Source organism: Atractosteus spatula, chromosome 9, assembly GCF_055471065.1.
Source record: "Atractosteus spatula isolate fAtrSpa1 chromosome 9, fAtrSpa1.hap1, whole genome shotgun sequence".
NCBI classification, from domain to species: Eukaryota; Metazoa; Chordata; class Actinopteri; order Semionotiformes; family Lepisosteidae; genus Atractosteus; species Atractosteus spatula.
In genome coordinates, this window is record NC_142714.1 from 6,772,113 (window position 1) to 6,792,009 (window position 19,897).

General features: G+C 46.5%; 1 protein-coding gene across 2 annotated transcripts in view; it reads left to right on the top strand.

Moving 5' to 3' along the window:
• traf3 (TNF receptor-associated factor 3) overlaps positions 1–19,798 on the top strand; it is a 37,067-nt gene extending 17,269 nt beyond the window's left edge. The window contains exons 2-11 of one of the 2 annotated variants that reach the window (XM_088926000.1): positions 2,662–2,930; positions 3,798–3,849; positions 4,163–4,267; positions 5,988–6,152; positions 8,923–9,003; positions 9,482–9,556; positions 10,016–10,108; positions 14,259–14,399; positions 15,338–15,512; positions 16,597–19,798. In XM_088926000.1, the coding sequence (XP_088782126.1) occupies positions 2,665–2,930; positions 3,798–3,849; positions 4,163–4,267; positions 5,988–6,152; positions 8,923–9,003; positions 9,482–9,556; positions 10,016–10,108; positions 14,259–14,399; positions 15,338–15,512; positions 16,597–17,168 (1,725 nt within the window). In that variant the 5' untranslated portion in view covers positions 2,662–2,664 and the 3' untranslated portion in view covers positions 17,169–19,798. The remainder of the gene's footprint in view (positions 1–2,661; positions 2,931–3,797; positions 3,850–4,162; positions 4,268–5,987; positions 6,153–8,922; positions 9,004–9,481; positions 9,557–10,015; positions 10,109–14,258; positions 14,400–15,337; positions 15,513–16,596) is intronic. The other variant, XM_088926001.1, reaches the window with a different exon arrangement.
• The last annotated feature ends 99 nt before the right edge of the window (positions 19,799–19,897 follow it).

Consider the following 19,897-nt stretch of genomic DNA (forward strand, 5'->3'; position numbering starts at 1 on the left):
GCTTTTGTCCTAAGTGACTCGGCCGCTTCCCGTCAGGATGCAGTGGGTGCAGGTACCGTTAGCAGAGCTCGGATCATGCCGGCCCTTGCCTGTACGCAGGACAGTGAGCAGAAGAGCACTGGGTCAAGGCTCTGGCTCTTCCCGCCGGGAAGATTGTGGGTTCGCATCCTTCCTGAAAACAATTCACCCCCAACGCAGCAGTCGACAAAGCCGTAAAAATGGGGATGAGCTTTGCTGTGTGACCCTGCGACAGAATAGCATGCTGTCAAAGAGTCGCATCCTTTCTGTCTATTTCTACAGATACTGGGATAAGTTCTAGCCTGCAACTACATTCATGCTGTTTTAGCTAAGACAGTAGAGTGGTGAGAGTAGGTGTTCTATTTTAGGCTTTAGAAGACAACCCTAGTAGTTGCTGCTGAACCTGAGACTTTCATTTAGCCTTTTGGAGGAAGACTGGTGCGTGCGCATTTACAACTTTGTCTTGGCTATTCGTGCGATGTGTCCCTTTCAGAGGCTGCATTGTACTGTACTCTTGAAACTGCTGGTAAGATTGTAGAGACAGCTATGCTCCCATCTGTATGACTTATAGCGCTGTAAAATGTTAAAAATTGACTTGAGTTCATGTTTCCTCTAAGAGCCCCCTGACTGCACTGAGAATGGTTTTAAGCCTCATAGCCTGAGTCACCTTTCCTATCTCCGCTTCGAGTCTCTTCTGCCCAAGCGCACGGTTTTAAAAATACACTTGTGTTTATGCAGAATATAGATATAGATTATTTTCTCGTTCATCAGCGGCTTTTAAATACCAATCCCGTTAAGTGCACGAGATACAGAGAGTGAAGTCGTCTGGGCGCTGAGACCGAGATTCTGTTGCTGTTGATTAGAGGTGTTTTTTCGAAAGCGATGCAAGGGATATGCAAATGCAGCAGCCCGTAAGGGGCACAGTGGATAGAAATATGAAATGTCACTCACGCACAGGGACAGGCCATGCTTCCTGTCTGAGTGGAGAAAGAGTGCTTCAACATTATCTCCAGTGATTTACTGTAACAGGTAGCTTCTCTTCTGAGCAAGTAGTGGGAAGTACGTTCTAGCTATCATTTCAGTACTCACATTAGCAAAAAAAAGAAATAATTAAATGTCAGGTACCATGCCCTGCTGCAACATTTTTCCTTCCCGTAGGTTTACTGGCAACTTGTGCTCCTACTGGTGATGAATAAGAAATTCCCCTTCCACCATGGAATGGGTCTGTGGGTACAGAGCTTGCATGCTGGTTATGCTTGGCCAGAGCTCTCTCTGGTGAATATTAGGATTTAGCTGATGCCACGTTTTTCTCTCTGCCTGAAGTTAAGAAACATGAAATCTGTTACAATACAGTATGAGGCCTTTTGGTCTTTCTAGTCCTTTGGCTAGTTATTAGCTAAATGATCGAAGGATCTCATCCAGCTGTTTCTTGGAAAAAAAGCTTCTTCCATCATCCCTCCGCTCTTTGGGTTAAAAAGCACTTCCTGTAATTGGTTTTAAGTACACTTCCACGTAATTTCCAGCTGTGTCCTGTGGTGCGTGTTTCATTCTTGATTCTGAAGACGTCTGCTGAGTTTGACTTTGTCAGTGCCCTTGAGGATTTTGAATGGCTTGAATTGTGAAAAGAACTGGAGTTCTTTAGTAGTTAACCAACCCAAGTGCTGTAACAGAGCATTGACACGAGTCGTCCTTGCCCGAGGAGTTGATGTCCAGTATCTCTGCATAGTCAGGTTAAAGACTTAGAAATGCAACAGTCTTGCTTGTAGTCCAGTACCTGAACCAGCAAGAGAATGTCCATGCAGCCTGCAGGAGTGTTATTTCCAGTTACTCGCAGGGCCTGTCAGCCCGTACATTAATCAGAACTGGGATAAAATTAGCAGCACGCGTCTATTAATGTAAGGTAGGGTTTTCCCGGGGCAGGATTTTTTTCAAAGTCATGGGGTATTGATGTGGCCTAGCAAGAAAGAACATATCGCATTTAGTGTGGAGTTTCACAACCAGAAAGAAGAACAGTGTGGATTCTTTACACAGGAATGACACAGACCAGTTCCTCCAGTGCTGTCACAGCTTGTTAACATTGAATAAGTTTTTTTCCACTCTCTTTACCCCACCCTGTCTGCAGGTTGGCGATAGTGGCATGGCCGCTGTGAACACAATAGATTCTGCTGCTGAACAGGTGTTTTCAGATGCGCTTCGATAGCCTGTTCATCTTATATTATTGGATGACTAGAACAGCATTGCAGGCGCTGTAGTTCTGTTTGCTGAATAATCAGATCCTCAGAGATGAGGGCGAATGCATCACATCTCTGCCTCGCCTCTGCACACCGCTCTCAGTCACCCTTCGGGCGCGAGGAGGTCCCAGTTTGGTTCTGGTTCTGGTACTGGTATGGCATTCGGGGTTTAGTTCAGAGACGTCTTGCCCCGTCGATGGGAATGTATCCCCTCTTGCGGCTCTTAGACCTGACACTAGGAAGCCAAGGCCCGTGCACGGAGACGGTCTTTCTGTGCACGAGGATAAGGTGCAGGCGCTTCAGGTCAAGTGTGCCTCTTCGTTGAGGGTGTCGCCGGTAGCCGTCTCGTGTCAGAGTGGCCCATGCGAGGGGGTTGTCTAACGCAAAGCCGCTGGTGTGCCGTCGCCCGCAGGTCATGTCATCGGGTCGGAATGCGGAAGTGCCCCGCGAGCTGCAGGTGCCCCTGCACCACCGCCTGGCCTCCCTGCCCAACCAATCCCTGTCCCAGCGGGCCTGGGCCGAGCCGGGCCTCCTGCCCCCGCACGGCGGGTTCCGGGACCGCTTCGTCCTCCCGCCCGAGGACAAGTACCGCTGCGAGTCCTGCCGGCTGGTGCTGTGCAACCCGCGCCAGACGGAGTGTGGGCACCGCTTCTGCGAGACCTGCGTCACAGACCTGCTCAGGTGAGGGGCTCTCGCCGGGCGCTGCAGCTCCGGCTTCGTTGGGGAAGGCTGGGTGTGTTTCATCCATGACCTGACACCTGTCCACTAGCCTGCAGTGTAATACTGGGGGGGTTTCATTCAGAGCTTTTGGTTTGTGTGTGTGGTCGGAGAGCCAAGAAGCACACGTGCACACGTGCGCTCTTTACTGTGCTCTGCGTGAGGGACTGCGTGCTCCTGCATGGGTTTTTATAAAGGTGCTCGTAAACACAGACGATACCCAGTGGATACCGTCTGAAGCCTAACGCCGGACTCCAGTTCACCCACTCGGGATCATGCTGTCTGCATTTCTAAGGAAATGATGCATGTTGTAATTTCCCTTTCATTCAGTTTTTTTTTTCCTGACAACATCCCGCTACAGATTTCTGAACAAATTGCTTAATTTGTTTCCATAGCCTATTGCTTTTGCTTTTATCCCAACTTTGCAATTAAGAAAAGTACAGGGCTCGATCTGAAATACGCTGGTGAAGATGGCAAAGGAGGAAAGATGCACAAAAAAGGCCCTTACATTACAAGAGTATTAAGTCTGGAGAATGTGAAGTTGTCTCAAGTAGACTGGACATGAGATCCTGTGAGGCTTCACTGGCCTCTAGACCTGAACTCGGCCTGCAGAGGCCTGCAGGTCTCCAGGGATTTGTAGGTCTGTTTTAGTCATCACCTGCGTAAAGCACAGGGAGAAATGTGCAGTTTGGTCAATATGGAAAATAAGTGGTTCGATAAACGACCGCTTGCAGTGGAATTAAGTGACCCAGAGGTCACTCAGTGACCAGGTCTGCTCACCACTGCGGTAGAAATATTGCTCTAACAACAATTACCATTTTTCTTTATCAGCAAACCAAATGCAGTGTGCCCAGCAGACGATGAGCCTTTGTTTGCAGATAAGGTAAATACTCTACGCCCGTCTCTGTGTTCCTGCAATATTATTAACTTATCACTCTACTGTGATGTAATTATGCTTCAGAATGTCAAATATGTGCAAAAATCCCCCTTTACTTAAAAAAGCATTGAACCGCTTTCGTAACACAAGTTTTGCATATGTATATGTATATCATAAGTATCTTGGAATCCGCATACGTCCTGAGGGTTAGAAGCTATTCTAGGGACTTCAGTTTAGTTGTTCGTTTAATTACTAATAAAAGGTTTCTATTATGCTCGAGTTCCGAAAGTTGTATTGACGTTCTTATTTGTTTCTCCAGATATTTAGGGACGTGTGCTGCCATCGAGAGATTATGGCACTCAAGGTGTACTGCAGGAGTGAAAAGAACGGGTGCAAAGAACAGATGAGTTTACAAAACGTTATGGTAAGTTCTGTGCTTTCATTAGCAGTCTAAGATCGCTTACAGGGTGGGAAGAGGTCCAGATTGGGACATTAAGACGTGGGAGTTCTCCTGGCATGGCAGAGGCATTCCAGGTTCCAGACTGAAGAGGAAAATTAGAGGCAGACTGAGACCCTCTCTTATACCTTGTATATTGCATCTGTGATAATTTCACACTTATTCCAAATGTTTAGAGGGTACTTGACATCTACGTACTGCAGAGAGTTAAATCAGTGTGGCTATTACCAGTGGATTAATGATAAAAAGAAATTTTAGAAAAACTTTTAGTGCAGCTTCAGCAGCAACCATAATGCAAGCGCCTTCACCAAGAGGAATGGAGAGAAACTTTGGGGGTAAGTGTTAAGATGTTTTTATTTAAAAAAAACTCGGACCACTAGGAATTTGTACACTCATGTTCTTCTGAAGCCGCAGTTTTTCTGTAGCTGTTCCAGGCATCCAACGAAAAGAGCTAATCCATTGTGTTTTCAAAGTGAGCCACCAGATTCTCCCCACCACAGACTGTTCTAGGTTAAGAACCATGTGGTTAGGTGTTGTAAACTCTCGCTGCTGTACAGGTGGTTTTAAAGGGCAGGCCACTGTAGACTCTCATCCCACTTCCTTCCAGCCTGGGCTGCTGAATGTAAAATGTTTTACGTCACCCCCCTAATAAGAAAACTGAATCATTTCCTCTCTAATTATAATTTGTCCATGATATTTAAAACAAAATCCCCTGCCGGTTCAGAGTAACCCACAGCGTGCAGGCTGAGGTTGTGGCAGGCTGGCTAGGTCAGGTATGTCTGAAAAGGTCGGGGTGACTGGAGGGTGGATTTCCCTCTGTTCCTTATCCGGTAAGAACTGGCTGCACCACGCTTTCTCGGGCTGTACAACTGGCTGGAACGAGAAGAGAACCCAAGTACATTTGTAGATTTTGAAATAGTAGCTTATTTCCTTTATCTTACTAATGATTATTAAGTTAGCTCACAAAGTCTTTTCCATTATCACCCGATTGACAGTGCACATGGCAATTAAGTCAGATAGTCTAGATCAGAATCATTGGTGACTTTCATACGGAAAAGACAGATGACGAGGTGCGCAGCAATATAAAATAACCAGGACTGTCCTGATTGCTTCACCATGACAGATTGCTAAAGGAAATGTAATCGGTAATTAATCTGCACCTAGTGGTTTGTTGTTTGTTGTACGAATTGACAGCAGGGCACTGTTTGTGGACCACTCAGCCAGCGTTCATAGGAACAAGAGGGCTCTGACAGATTCAGAGATTCCAGCTTGCAGGAAGGCCACGAATTGCTTTGACAATGAGCATCCAGCTGCACTTTTCCAAGCTAGATCGGTGTCCATGTAAAGATGCTCGTTGCAATTCACAGTTCACAGTCTTCGAATCGGATAGCTGGACATACTGACACCATTTTCGTAGAGCTGGGGGTCAGTCATGGTCACCCTGATGACTCTTCCAGCTGCCGTGCACTCTGCTCTAACAGGGAAACAACCTGCATATCTTTACTTCATATTGAAGAAGACGTCACTCCTCACGATCCTGGGCTCCTCAATTTCCCAGAAGTTCAAGTCAACTCTTTTTCTCGCCCAGACTCTTTTTTTTTTTACATGACGGACAGCGGCAGACTGGAGGGGTATGAAGGGGGTTTGAATTGCCCTCGTCATGTCTTTGTCGTCTTGATTTTCGCAGGAGCACCTGAACGCTTGCCCATATTTTGAAGTCCCCTGCCCCCTTGGTAAATGTAAGGAGAAGATGATGAGGAAGGACATGCCTGAGCACTTGAACTGGAAGTGCAAATACCGGGAGGAGACCTGCCAGTACTGCAAGCGGAAGATGGCGGTCACAGAGATACAGGTGTGTGTGTTATTCTTGCTTTTCCTAGCTAGTGACTGTGTGTGCTTTGTCCTGCTGTTACTGATGTTGATGCACACAAAAGCGACTATACCAAACCTGATGTGAACATATGAAAGAAAATCAAACTGCTGTGATGTAGCATTCAACTTTTTTAAAGCTTTCAGGCCATCCACACCTTCGTGCTCATGGTTACAGAATTCATTTTACGCCTCTCAGATGCAGCAGTTAGCTGAGGTCCTCAGTCATGAAAGATGACCACTCTTAAGAGTGGGGGTGGTAGCCCTGCTATCCTAATCATGTAAATAAAAATGTGATTGCTTTCAGACCTTTTCAACAGTGGTTTAAAAAAAATCAGGAGTAGTTCTGTGGGTGTTAGACGCCATGAATGAGGGTATTGGGGATGCAGTGCTGTGTTGTGTATCGGTGTAGTGGCCTTCCCTCCTGTGCTCACTGTGCAGTGGCCAGGACAGGCCCAGACATTGGCCAAGCAGATGGGCAATGTGTCTCTCCTGGTCGGACTGGCCTGTGGGAGAACAGCTTTGGGTGGAAATGTGCACAGTGGACACTCAAATCTGTCAGGACATCCTGCTGCTACAGTTAACATGGTGCAGATGTGCCATCCAGCTTTAACCTCGCTTAACCTAATTGCTATTGTTATCTACGACACGTGATCCATAAATTGCTTTATACCTAGAGGGATGTAATAACTTTATTCAGAACTACAACAGTGCAAAAGAAAAGGAGCAATGAGCTACACTGCGTTTTTTGAGTTTTATTGAGTTAGGCTACTGGGTTATGCCACAGGGCTTATTAACGTGTTGTGAGACGTTTGGTCTGAGGATCCGAGGAGTGAGGGGAGGTGAAGTAAGGGCCGTGGATTATGACATTCAGCAAAGATCAGTTAATTGGTTTGAGATTTACTAGGTTTTATTGTATAAACATGCGCCTTGTTAAAGAAATAGAGTCATAGACTGTAAAATACGGTAATTGCATTTTGAAATAAAAACTGAAGGAATCTTTATTTGCTGACACCCACCCTACTTTGTACTCTGTGCTCTGGAACTTCCTCTGAACTCCCTGGTTTGATTTTGCAGTGACTGGAAAGGGCTGATAGTCCACTCTGTGAGTAAAGAAAGTGAAACCAGTTTTTTTCACAAAGCAGCTGTTAGAAATTGGTGGGGTATTGCTAGACCAATTGTAGATTTGAGTTCTTATATATTTCTAAGGCAACATCCAGTGCGGTTACCTGACTGCGCGTTCTTATTAGAAGCAGTAAGAGGAAAATAAAAACCTAAAACGGCCGTCTCCTCTGGAAACGGTGCACTGATGTCAGGTAGCTCAGCTGCACAGTCTGGAACCATGTGCTTATCCTTGGCAGATTTCAGTGAGAAGAGGTGAGGGAGTGTTTCTCATGTGCCAGCTTGGAAGCGCTTTCCATGCCAGAGCAGGGTGGCCCAGGCCCTCTGCGTAGGTAAGAGAATGGCAGTCACTGTAGCGCAGAGAGGAAGGAGTTCAATCTGATCGTGCGTTATACCATTATCATTCCTAGCACAGGATTCGTTTTCATGAAAGCCGCCCTGAGGGGATTACCTCCCAGCAGAGGGTATATTTTATAGTAATTCTGAGCGTTTCTGTGCAGAAGTGTGATGTTTCAGTCTAAACCTGCTCAGGATGTTTCTCCTGCTGGCGGACAACCCCCTCCCCTCCCCTCCCCAGCACGGCCAGTTCATTTTAGTGGAGTTACAGGAAAGGGTCCTTTCTTCAGCCTCCCTGGCACCTGCGGGAGGGGTGGTCTTCACCGCGGTACTCTTTGAAGGTCTGAAGACACCATTAAGGTTCAGGCCATGAAGCCCCGACTGAACCTCAGAACCTCTTGAAACCACACAAGCTGGACAAAAACAAGAAACAAAAGGGCACACCCTTCCTCCCGATTGAGCACTGCGTAGGCTAGAAAAAACAACAAACACCATGAAGAAATATGCTGTGCTCCAAATACTGGTTTCTCAGCTCTTTCGTTTCTAGCAGCTTCGCAGAAAATGTCTTCAAAAAACAAGTTCATTTCGGTTCAGATTCTTGTAATTTTGTGAAACCGGTTCATACAAAAATGTAGTGAGTACTCACATTTGTGTACATTGTACTCACAGCCTGAATTACTATAATACAGTTTGTACAACTTCTTGACTGCTCATTGGTGCCTCCACATGGTACACCAGACCTCTTTGAAAAGAATAATATTCAGCTGCCAGGATGTATGTCTGTGTTGTGTTCACCAGCTCCAGAAGCACCCAGAGCGTTCCCTATTGTAGGGCGTTTATTGACCTCATAGTAATAATCCCTTGCCAATTGGATAGTGCTTCTCATCCCAGAGGAACTCAAAGTGCTTTACATGTAGGAGATACCCACCACTGACGTGCAGCCAGCACCGAGGAGATCAGATCTTCACCAATTTTAAAGGACAGAATTTGGATAGGCCAGATCATCAGAGCCTAAAGTCGAACTGAGCCAGAATAGTGGGGCTAACGCCCCTACTCTTAACAACAGGTTATGTAGTCAGGAGCTCAGATAAATGTTGCATCTGAAAGTCAAATCCTCCCAAAGTGTCCTCCATCACCACACTGGGACGTTGGTTTGGAAATTCTGGTCCAGAGGGAAGACTGCCTCCTACTGGTCTACCAACGCCACTGACTGCAGCAGCCTGGCTTTTCTTAAGCATCTCCCAGTACTGGCAAGGCCCAGCTCAGCTTAGCTGTCCCTTTTTCATGTCTTTCAGAAACACAAAGAGACTGTATGTCCTTCCTATCCAGTGCCCTGCCCCAATAAATGTAGTTACACTGCTATTTTAAGGAGTGAGGTAAGTAAAGCCCTTTTCTTGCTTGTCACTGGCTCTACAGATAGTGATATCTGTGGAATTTAGTTCCTCTCTCATAGTTATTTTATATATTAAGTGATGGGTGTAATTTGGTGAGTAGTGAGTGACGTAGTAAGTATGTGGTTCTTCATCAGTTTGTGAGTGATTTGAGGTTTACAGGGAATTGAGTTTGAATGTGCAGAGTAGTAACCTCTGCACATTCATTAATGTAGTCAATTAACAGAGCCATGGCAAATACTAGTCATCAATGTAGTCGTTCAGCATGAATAAAATTGAAAATGACACTTCGGTTCATTTCCTGTGACACATCTGGTCGGTATAGCATAGTGAAGCATTGACCCCTTTTTGAATGAAGTTATTCTTAAAATGCTATGCAATACAGAGGAGGCTCAGTAAAAAAAACGTTTCTGAATCAAATGAATTAATCCAGTGTCTTTTTTTTTCCTCCCCATTTCTCTAGCTCCCTAACCACCAACATGATTGCCCAAATGCCCAGACTAACTGTGTGTTCAGTCGCTATGGATGCACGTTCAAGGTAAAGCAGTGTTGATATGACTTGTTTTTTTCTGGGAGTCAGGGAACAGTTGTTTCTATTCCAATAAGTTAAAATCCCACACCTCACCTCCAGAATGCTGTAATGCTCACATCTTTAAACACGCATTGGACATTGTTACAAGGAGATTCTATTTCCTATGCTTTTGTTGCACCCAATTTTATATATGTGAAAATGTTTTTGGATTGTCAAACGGCCACCATATATCCAGAGGAGTAATACAAAAAGGCTGGTTTAATAATTGAATGAGCAAAAGATTTTAAAAATAACACCCTTTTAAAATCCAGAGGCAGGATTTCACCAAAATTTCTCTAAACTTTGCCGTGGTAATTACTATGAATTACACTTCCGACAGAATTTGTTAAGAATGGGTAAAACAGACCCCCCACTGCCTCTCTTTGGCTCCATTAACTGAGCTCACTGTCTCTTCCTTTCCGGTAGGGTCTCAATCAGGAAATGAGGGCCCATGAAGCCAGTTGTATTTCGGATCACCTCAAGCTCATGGTCACCAGGAACTTTGCTTTGGAAACCAAGGTAAGTACTCGTCTTTCCGACTGCCTCTGCCGGGGGCTGTCCAGTGGGGACACTCTGCTGAAGCACAGCTCTCCCTGAGGATGGCATTTCATGACGCAGTGCATGGCTTGGGGGTAGAGATGTTGGAGAAGAAAAGTCCAACTGTTTTGTGGTTTCAAGAGTCGCGTTTTCTGCTAGCGTTCAGAATGACTTCATCAGCCACCTAATTGAACTCGCTCAAGAGCGATAGTCCTAGCTTATCTAATATGACGGTGCTAAAAAACACAGAACAGTGCATTGTCTTAGTCTCTTCCTCCTGGGGAGAGCCCTCTGATGGGGCTGTCCTTGTGTGCTGTATTTAGAAAAGGGTGTGGGGTGAGATGTCTTGATCTGCTTTAGCGTGCTGAGCCTCTTTATCTTAATGTCATTGTGTTCAGTCTCTTCTGTTTGCGACCTGTTATCTGCCGAAAGGGAGTTATGAAAATATTACAAAACGCTTGTACATTTTGAATTTCTCATCACTGGGCTGCAATGACAGCCGCTACTAGTAATTTCGCTATCTGTGGTTAGGGGAGAGAAAGCGTGTCATGCAGCACATGAAAGATCACCCTGCTCTTTATACAGTTAAAATAAGTTTGCATTTTAATCGGGAAACTCTCGTTTGGTTTGCCCAGGAGTTATTAGATTGCAGAGAAGAGGTGCGAAATGATGATTTCAGCTCAGTCCCGCCGTGCCGAGTGCGATACTACGCTGAGATTTTCGGGAAATGTCTTGCAAAACACTTACTCACCGTGCTAGGGGGCTCGGTGCTTGTTGGTGTTGTTTTAAATAATCTTTGCTTGCTTTGACCCCGTCTTAAAGTAATACGTATGCGGTTAGCATGAATGGAACTCATTCAGTGATCACTTTACTGGATGACCTCTGTACGTTGTTAGTTGTCTGAAGAATCAAGGTGGCATTTTTTCAGAGAGTAGTTTATATGGGCGTTGTTTTGCTGAAACTGCTGAAGAACGGCTTTGAAGGACTCATGTTGATTAGCTGTCCTTGGGGCGGGTGGCTTCTCCTCTTCAGCGCTGCAGAGTGTCATCAGAATGAGTGTGAACATGAGTGTGCGTTCTCTGGGCGCGTTCCTGGTCTGAGGTACGCTCGCTGTTTGAATCACTGGAAATCCCAGGGCCCAGTCTGTGCTTACCAGACGGCCCAGTCATGCTCCAGTCACATGCCCGGGCTGGGAGAGAGGAAGTGCGGCTGCTGTGGAGGTACGATAGAGGAACGTGCCGGACACGGAGCCCGTTCTCCTTTCAGAGGTGTGAAAAGTACGGCACAGCGGTGCGCGCAGTCCACAGTGCCAGACTAGACCACACTGGGGTTGAGTGTGCAGGAAACCATAGAAACTGCTGAGCGGCTCTCTTAAGGAGTTCCACAACATTTATCAAACTATTCTTTCACAAACACCGGTGGTAAAATCACAGGCGGTGTCCAATGGTTGTATGTTTTTCTTAAAGTTGTTAAAGCCCCTGGGCTGATGCAGTGGTTTTCATAGTTTAGAATTATGGCTGATGCTTTCATCCAAAGTGTCTTACATGTGAACCCTGGGCATTTTCCCCAACCAAGGGGATGAAAATCCTGTGTTCACAGATATGCCGATACTTCAAGGGGGTCTTCCCTTTGAGAGCAGAGGCCTCTATTAGCGTTTGATGGAAGATTTTACAATAAATAACAAGAATTCATAGCCTCATAGTCATTTCAATTGTCATGCTCACTTGGGATTTTAAACAGTTTTGGGTCCCCGTTGCTTCTCTTTCCCGGAAGGACCGAGTGCAGGCAGCTGTGCAGGATTCCCAGATATTACCCTTTGAATCCCCCCAGTGCTTGGTGAAAACCTGAAGCATTTACCAGCAGACCTGAGTGTCTTACAGTAACTCTGTGGAAGTTGACAATAACTGAGACATACATTTGCATGAATGAGATTCTCAAGTGGGAAATGAAAACTCCCGATTGGACTGACAAAGATCGGTCTGATGCATGAGTTCATTTCTAGACTACAGAAAGACCTACTTCTCCTTGCCTCTTCCTTCTTTCTGCGGTCTGATGGCAATACTGTGCTGCTCTGCCTTCTGCCTCTAGCGCTCTCCTGAGTGGCTGCCTCGGTTTGCTCTGATATCTGTCACCTAGTCTGTCCTTTGGGACCCTCGGGGTTTACGCATGGAGACAGAAAAACTGAGAAGTAAAAATTAAACAGCAGAGAAAAGAAGAATAGAGGGTTTTTTTCTATCTAAAAATCCCTTTTCAGAAACGATACTGAATGCTAAATGGTTTCCTCTTTTGCAGTTCACTCAATGACAAAAAACTAGAATAATACTCCATTACTAGGTTTTACACAGCCACGTCTTGCCACAAGTCTAAGGGATTACAAAAGAGAAGTCTATTCAATTGGGCAGTAGGGTGTCATGACGGTTAGCCAGCAGCCATATCACTCTGCAACTCACAGCTGGCAGCCCACTGAAGCTCAGCAGGTGTGAGCCTGGCCAGTACCTGGATGGGAGACCTCCTGGGAAAAACTAAGGTTGCTGCTGGAAGAGGTGTTAGTGGGGCCAGCAGGGGGCACTCACTCTGCAGTCCATGTTGGTCCTAATGCCCCAGTATAGTGATGGGGCACTGTCCTTCGTATGAGATGTAAAACCGAGGTCCTGACTCTCTGTGGTCATTAAAAATCCCAGGGCGCCTCTTGAAAAGAGTAGGGGTGTAACCCCGGTGTCCTGGCCAAATTTCCCATTGGCCCTTACCACTCATGGCCTCCTAATAATCCCCCTCTATGAATTGGCTACATCACTCTGCTCTCCTCCCCACTGAGAGCTGATGTGAGGGGAGCGTTCTGGCACGCTATGGCTGCCGTCGCATCATCCAGGTGGGGGCTACACACTGGTGGTGGTGGAGTGGAGGGCTTTGAGTGGAGTGTCCAGAAAAGCGCTATATGAGTGTAGGCAATTATTATTATTAGCAGCCTCAGAGCTCTTCGGTCCTGGGTTCAACCCTGCCTGATCTGCCATCTGTGTGCAGTTTGTCGACTCTTGCCTTCACATGAGCTTTCTCCCAGTGCTGGCTGGGTTAATTGGTGTCTCTAAATTGCTCCTTGGTGATGGTGTTTTTGTGAAGCCTGGTATCCAAGAAGTAGGTTGCTGCCTGGCGCCCTGTGATTCCAGACTCTCATAAGTAGCAGCTTTCTGATAATTGACAGATTTTTTGGTTTTTTTTTGGGGACAAGCCTGGTTTCTAATAGAGGACTGCAAGCATTAACCCCTGCTTAGCCCCCCTCCTTTTAAGTAGTGTTTTATATCTCTGGGTTCAGAGCACTCTGAATCCCCTTCCCCTTTCTCGTGAGAACCCACCGGGGTGTGGGGGCTCCGCTGCAGTCACTGTGGAAGCGTCACGGCTCTGATTAGTGCAGGGGGAGGCAGGCGGGGCAGAAGAGTGAAGAGGGGAACACGCCAGGGGGGTTTAACTCTTGAGGGGCAGGCAGTGTGTGAACCTTCACCTGACACCTGCCGAACAGCCGCAGGAGCGCGGAGGCTGTGGACCACTGATGGGTTGTGCGTAGTGTGTAGTGCGTAGTGCGTAGTGGTGCCGCCCAACGTAGTCCCGCCCAAATCCTAAGAGAAGAGTACTGAATCGATTGTGTAAGTGTTCACAGATTCCTGCAAAGCCTCCCACAGGGTGCTGTAAACATTCAATGAGCAGCACTCCAATACAGAGATTGAATGGTTCTTCTGGATCGTCATATGATTTGCTTTTGCCCCCCTTTAACAAATATTTGATTATTACAGTTGATTTGTTCAGGTGATGCTTTGATCCACAGCAAATTAGATGTGTACTCAGCTGGGTGTGTTGCTGCAGCAGTCTGAGGGAAGGGCCTGACCTGCGACTCAAGCCAACAACCTTCCAGTTAAAAACCCAGAGCTCGGGCCACTGGTCCACACTGCTGGAAACACATGTACTGTCACACCTGTTTCCTTCCTTGCTCTTTTCCCGAGTGGACGTTTGTGCAGTGTTTCATGAGATCTGCGGTGAATCCTTTCACACTCTCTCTTTCTCTCATGCTGTCATTCCTCCACGCACACAAACCTGTAAAGGTCGCCCTAGAATAATGAACGCGCTGGTTGTCGTCTTCCAGATGGAGGATGTGAAGAGGGAGCTTAACGAGCGGCACAAAGTCCTGCCGGGGCTCCACGCTCGCCTCACGGAGATGGAAACGCGGTACGAAGAAATCCGAGAAAAGACCAAGCAAATGGAACTGAAGATCGGGAGCATCCAGGTGAGTAGTGTTATTACATCAATCCGTGCGTGTGTTTTTCTTTTAGGCAATGAGCTTAAATTAAACGTGCAAAAACTTACACTGGCATTAAAAGAAAAAAAACACTTCCCAACCACAGCTCATTTATTCATTGGTGCCTCCAAGCCGCTGTCTGAAATTCCAGGCCCTCTGGGTACAGAGCAGACAGTCGCTAGGTGAGAATCCTGGTTTCCACGGCAACTGCCAGACCCGCGCTGCGGCAGGGGTTTGGCGGAGAGAGAGCTATCGCCTTCCACACCGACACACCCTGGAGAAAGACTGCGCCCCGGCTTCTGATCCAGGGCCAGGCCTGCCTGTGTGGCCTGGTGTCAGGTCTCGAATCCTGCAGTTGAGCATCAAAACAAACTGAGGGATCTGAACGCTCTGGCCCATGTCTCCAGTTGAATGAGCCTTTTATATTTGCCCTCGTCAGCCAGTACAGATCGGTAGCTGTGGAAAAATAACAAAATAACAAACTTGCCATTTTATTGTCGTTAAACGTTTCCCCATTATCTTACCACAGCTGCTCTTGTGAGTCGTAGTAAATACATTTATACTCGTACAGTGTCAAGTTCTTGAAGACCCTCTGTGTCTTCAGCCTGTTCACTTGCGGTGGATCCACCTGAGAATCACTGTGCTTCCCTTCCCCCATCGTGAGCATGTGCGTGGGAGGGAGCGAGAGAGTGCAAACGAGGACAGGCCCGTCAGACAGCTCGCGTGACTCGTGTTACCTGTCTCTGCCCACGGAGGGAGCAGCTCCCTCTCGCTCCCCAGCCCGTGAGCACGTGCACGCCGGCTCGGGGGGAACGCGCAAGTGAGCCCATCGAGGAGAGACTCCCCCTGGTGTCCGTCGGCCATAAGAGCGATCCTCGGCCACGCCGTCTGAGGGCTGTCTTCTTTCCCCCCCCCCCCCCAAGCAGAAGCTGGCCAGCTCGCACTCGGAGAAGCTGCTGGAGATGGAGATGGAGGTGCGGTCCATGCGGATGGCCCGGGAGGAGATGGAGACGCTGCGCGGGACGATGGAGGCGATCCGCAGCCGGGTCACGCTGCTGGAGGGGGGCCGGGTCGTGCCCAGCACCGGCACGCACACACTAGGCAAGTTCCGCTTGACCCAGAGAACGCTCCCACCCCTCCGCTTGCCTCTCTGGGGGGGAGATTTCACATGTGACCCGAGCGTGCCTCTGGCACGCCCAACGAGAGAAACGTGCTGCTCAATTGTTTTTTCTGTACCTACACAAACTCCATAGTGCAGAATCAGGCACCCTGCTGACCTTGTCCAGAACCCACAAAAGTCGGAGAAATCGTAGTCTCGTAGGTCATAGGAGATAGTCTCGGTGTAAATATTAAAGTAACAGAGAACTCATCTCATTCCTTTGAGTCTAGAGTAAAGTGCAGATGGATTGTGTTCTGCTTCTGTATTGTTTTGAGAGTTTTGTTTTAAATAACAGCAGTCCTCCGTAGCATTTCTTATTGCTGAAACCTCTGCAGGAGACCTCTTTTGCCTGGCTTTACAGCTTGAGATAAAGAATTGACCTTAATAGGTAGTGGGTTGCAGTTTCTGCAGCTACACAAGGCGTGACCAGCAAATTCAGTTTCCTAACCCTAGCACTCGGGAGAAAAATTGCTTCTGACCACTGAAGCAAGCGATGTGTTCAGTGAAATGGTCAAGACACCAACATCTTGCAGTTCTGAAGGACCACAGCTGGCCACCAGTGGCTTCATTGAACCGATTGACTAAACTAACTGAAACTCACATGTTTCGTGTGTTTTTTTTTTTACAAAACCATTTAGAAGAGGCATAGACAGCCTGCTGGGCTGTGTACAGGACTGCGGCAGGCCATCGCTGCTCCACAAGTGTTGATAACTTATTTTTGCAATACACATAGGATAATTCTCCACAAATTGTAGTTATATGAAGAAAAAAGTCTTACTTTTCGTACTTTTAGGTCATATATAAATTACAACAGTTTTCAGAGTGTTCAGTTTATTAAACTGTGAACAGCTTTCTTTGTGCCCCAAGCACATGAAATGACTGATTTTCCAATCAAGCATCAGGAATAACTGAAGCCCATACGGCAGATATCCAAGACACTTTGCTGTAACGGGCCCGTGTGTCCTGTCAGAGGAAGGGGGCGCTCATCATCCTCTTGCTGTTTTCTGTTCACTCTGCTGTCCACAGGCACTTTAGAGACGCAGATCTCCCGGCACGACGACATGCTGAGCGTGCACGAGATCCGCCTGGCCGACATGGACCTGCGCTTCCAGGTCCTGGAGACCGCCAGCTACAACGGCACGCTCATCTGGAAGATCCGCGACTACAAGCGACGGAAACAGGAGGCCGTGGCCGCCAAGACCCTGTCCCTGTACAGCCAGCCCTTCTACACGGGCTATTTCGGCTACAAGATGTGCGCCCGGGTCTACCTCAACGGGGACGGGATGGGCAAGGGCACGCACCTGTCTTTGTTTTTCGTGGTGATGCGCGGGGAGTACGATGCCTTGCTGCCGTGGCCTTTCAAGCAGAAAGTGACGCTCATGCTGATGGACCAGGGCTCGTCCCGGAAGCACCTGGGGGACGCCTTCAAGCCAGACCCCAACAGCAGCAGTTTCCGGAGGCCGGTGGGGGACATGAACATTGCCTCGGGCTGCCCGCTGTTTGTGGCACAAACGGTGCTGGAGAACGGGACGTACATAAAGGACGATACCATATTTATTAAAGTGACAGTAGACACCTCTGACCTGCCTGACCCTTGACCTCTGTCCCAGCCCATGGGGCAGCTGTCAGATGGCAGCGCATGCGAATAGAGCAACAGTGGCATAAGGGTGCTCCTCTATCCCACAGGACGGAGGCACGTCCCAGGGGAGAGAAGACCCCAGACAAGACAGCCGTCAGAGGCACTAGGGGACAAGAGCCGGGTCAGCAGGCTACAGGAACACAGCGGATCTTTCACAGGGGTTTGAAGGTTCATCGGTGCTCAAGATACAAGTTAATATAACAAGTTATGCAGAAGAGAGAGAGCTTGTTTTTTTTATGAGATAGTACAGTTTGCTGTCTTTCCCCAGACCTGCAGAGCAGAGGCTGCAGCACACAATCACCGTGACTACCCCTAGAGTTATCGTTAGGGTCCTGAAGGGTCAGGGGTGGAGGAGTGCGGCCCAGTGCATTTGGGACGAGTGGAGTTCTGCACAGCTGCAGTGGCTGTATGGCGAAGGCCGCAGGACAGCCCCAGCAAGAGCGGGTCTCATACACAAACCGGATGGAAGGAAGCTGGGCAAGGTACCCTGAATCGCTGCCATGGAGTCAGCTGTAAGACTAGGGATCGAGCACCGAGGCCATCCTGCGCAGAGCCCAGAAATAACAAACTGTCTTCCATCTGTGCTAAACCAGTGAAAGTTCTAACACATGTGCTCTTAATGTGATGGACAGATCGAGTTGATCTCCACATTATTTAAAGTCAAGACTCTGCAGCTTTTACCTGAGATTTTCATAAACACAATATTGGCCTTTAAAGTGCTGTTTTGTTTTTATAGGCATCTAAACAAGACCTTTGATTATAATCAAGGATAGCTGTACCTTGCTCTTGTTATTAATGAGAAAAATGTCTGAAGTTCTTTTTCAAGGCTTTTTTTTCCCTGTACTTTGGAGGTTTATCAAATTTGAAACACTTCTTAATCCAAGGTATTGGCAATATTTTTGTTAAGGTGTGAATTGTTAACGCGTATATTATCGCAATTCTAAGCACCAGATTTGTTCTGAGGTATCTGGGAGATTTTGAGAATCCTGTGATGAGATGTGCATTGTATCTGTCTATAAAATTAGTTGGCCTTTTCAGACATCTGTATTGTAGAAATCTGGGACATGTCACTCCTTGTCAGTGGGAGTAGGTGTGCTGAGGGCCCTGGGGCACTGCTTGTTCCTTTCCTGTCACTGCAGTGCACTGTAACCCTATACAGCTGTTTGAATTGCTGTTTGCCAGATAACTTTATATGCACCCTGGAATTGTGATGACTTTTCTGTGATTTACAAAGTGTAGCTAAAGCTGTGTGAAATTCGTGGGTGGATTCAAACAAATGAGTATCTTGGTTTTCAGTTCAAGACCTCAAGACATTAGTCAAGCCACATTTATATTATTATAATTATAATTAGCATGCTAAATCAATACCAAATCAATAACTGTTAGAGTGATCTCTTTCATTGCTTAAGTGCCACCAATTTAAGAGAGCCGTACAAGCTGAATTCAAAGATGTCGTTTTTGTTTAAAAAGGTTCGTGTAACTTCAATCATTCATAAGAGTATTATTTAAGCAAGTAACAGACACTTGCATAAATAACAAAATCGCTACAATTTCAATTACCTTTCAGGGAAGGAAATTGACATAAGTCCCAATTAGGCCTTTTGCTCAACAGCAAACAGTGTTGCTTAATTAGCCAGGAGTAGACATTAATAACATGCTTTTCAAATCTTTATTTTTCTGTTGTTCAAGTGTAATTACTTTAAAGCCTATTAACGAGGAGCTCCTCTGACTCAGCTGTATTGCATCAGTCATGTTTTTGACTTTTCATTTGGGCTGGTTTCCTGCTTTGAGCAATTAAGCAGCAATATTCAATTTTGCAAAGACGTGAATGATACTTTGGCATTGATTTCTTCCAGTCGATGGGTTTTAAAACATAGTGACCCAAAAGCTTACAGAGCCATGTGATTGCTGATGATGGAGAGTATTTACACATTTCATTTAAGGCGACACTATTTCAAAAGCGTGAATACCTAGGATTAGTCACAGGGGTGAAAATGTGAATGCTCTTAAGCAGTGGTATCAGTCTTGGTGGCTTATGATCACTGATGTATGTTACTGATTTAGCAGTGATTTCAAACACCAAGCCCTTCTTGGGCAGTTGGCCAGAGAACAGGGAAGTCCGGTGAGTAATAACTGTGCCTTATTATGGGAGCTGAGTTCTAAGTTGCCAACAGCCAGAGTGCTGATTGCTTAATAAAAATTTGATTAACATTTTGAGGTTTTGGACTGACTGGGTAAATTGGTTGATTGAAACCCACCAGTTAAACTTGCCAGACCTGTCATAATACACAAAACCAGTATAATAGATGCTGTGCATCGTTGTTTACATTTTACAAAAGTTGAAATAATTACTCTATTCATAACTCCAGCCACAGCTAACAAGCTAAATTAGAAACCTGTTAAGTCTGGTGGTTGAGGGAGAGTCACTTTATTTGCACAATTTATTTCTGAATGTATAATACATAGGAAAATTTGTTGTCATTTTGAGACAATTCAAAACAGTAGTTTTCATAAATGTAGTACCGACTATTTTGGTATTACTGGAAAATCTGTTTCTATGTTTCTTATTAAACTTTTGGTTTAAAAGCACTGTCTGTTGTGTTTATTTCTCTGATGTGCAGAAAGGTTGATGTTAAAGGTCTGTGATCATCACCTGCACCAAGGTTTAATATTAACATCGACCTTTGT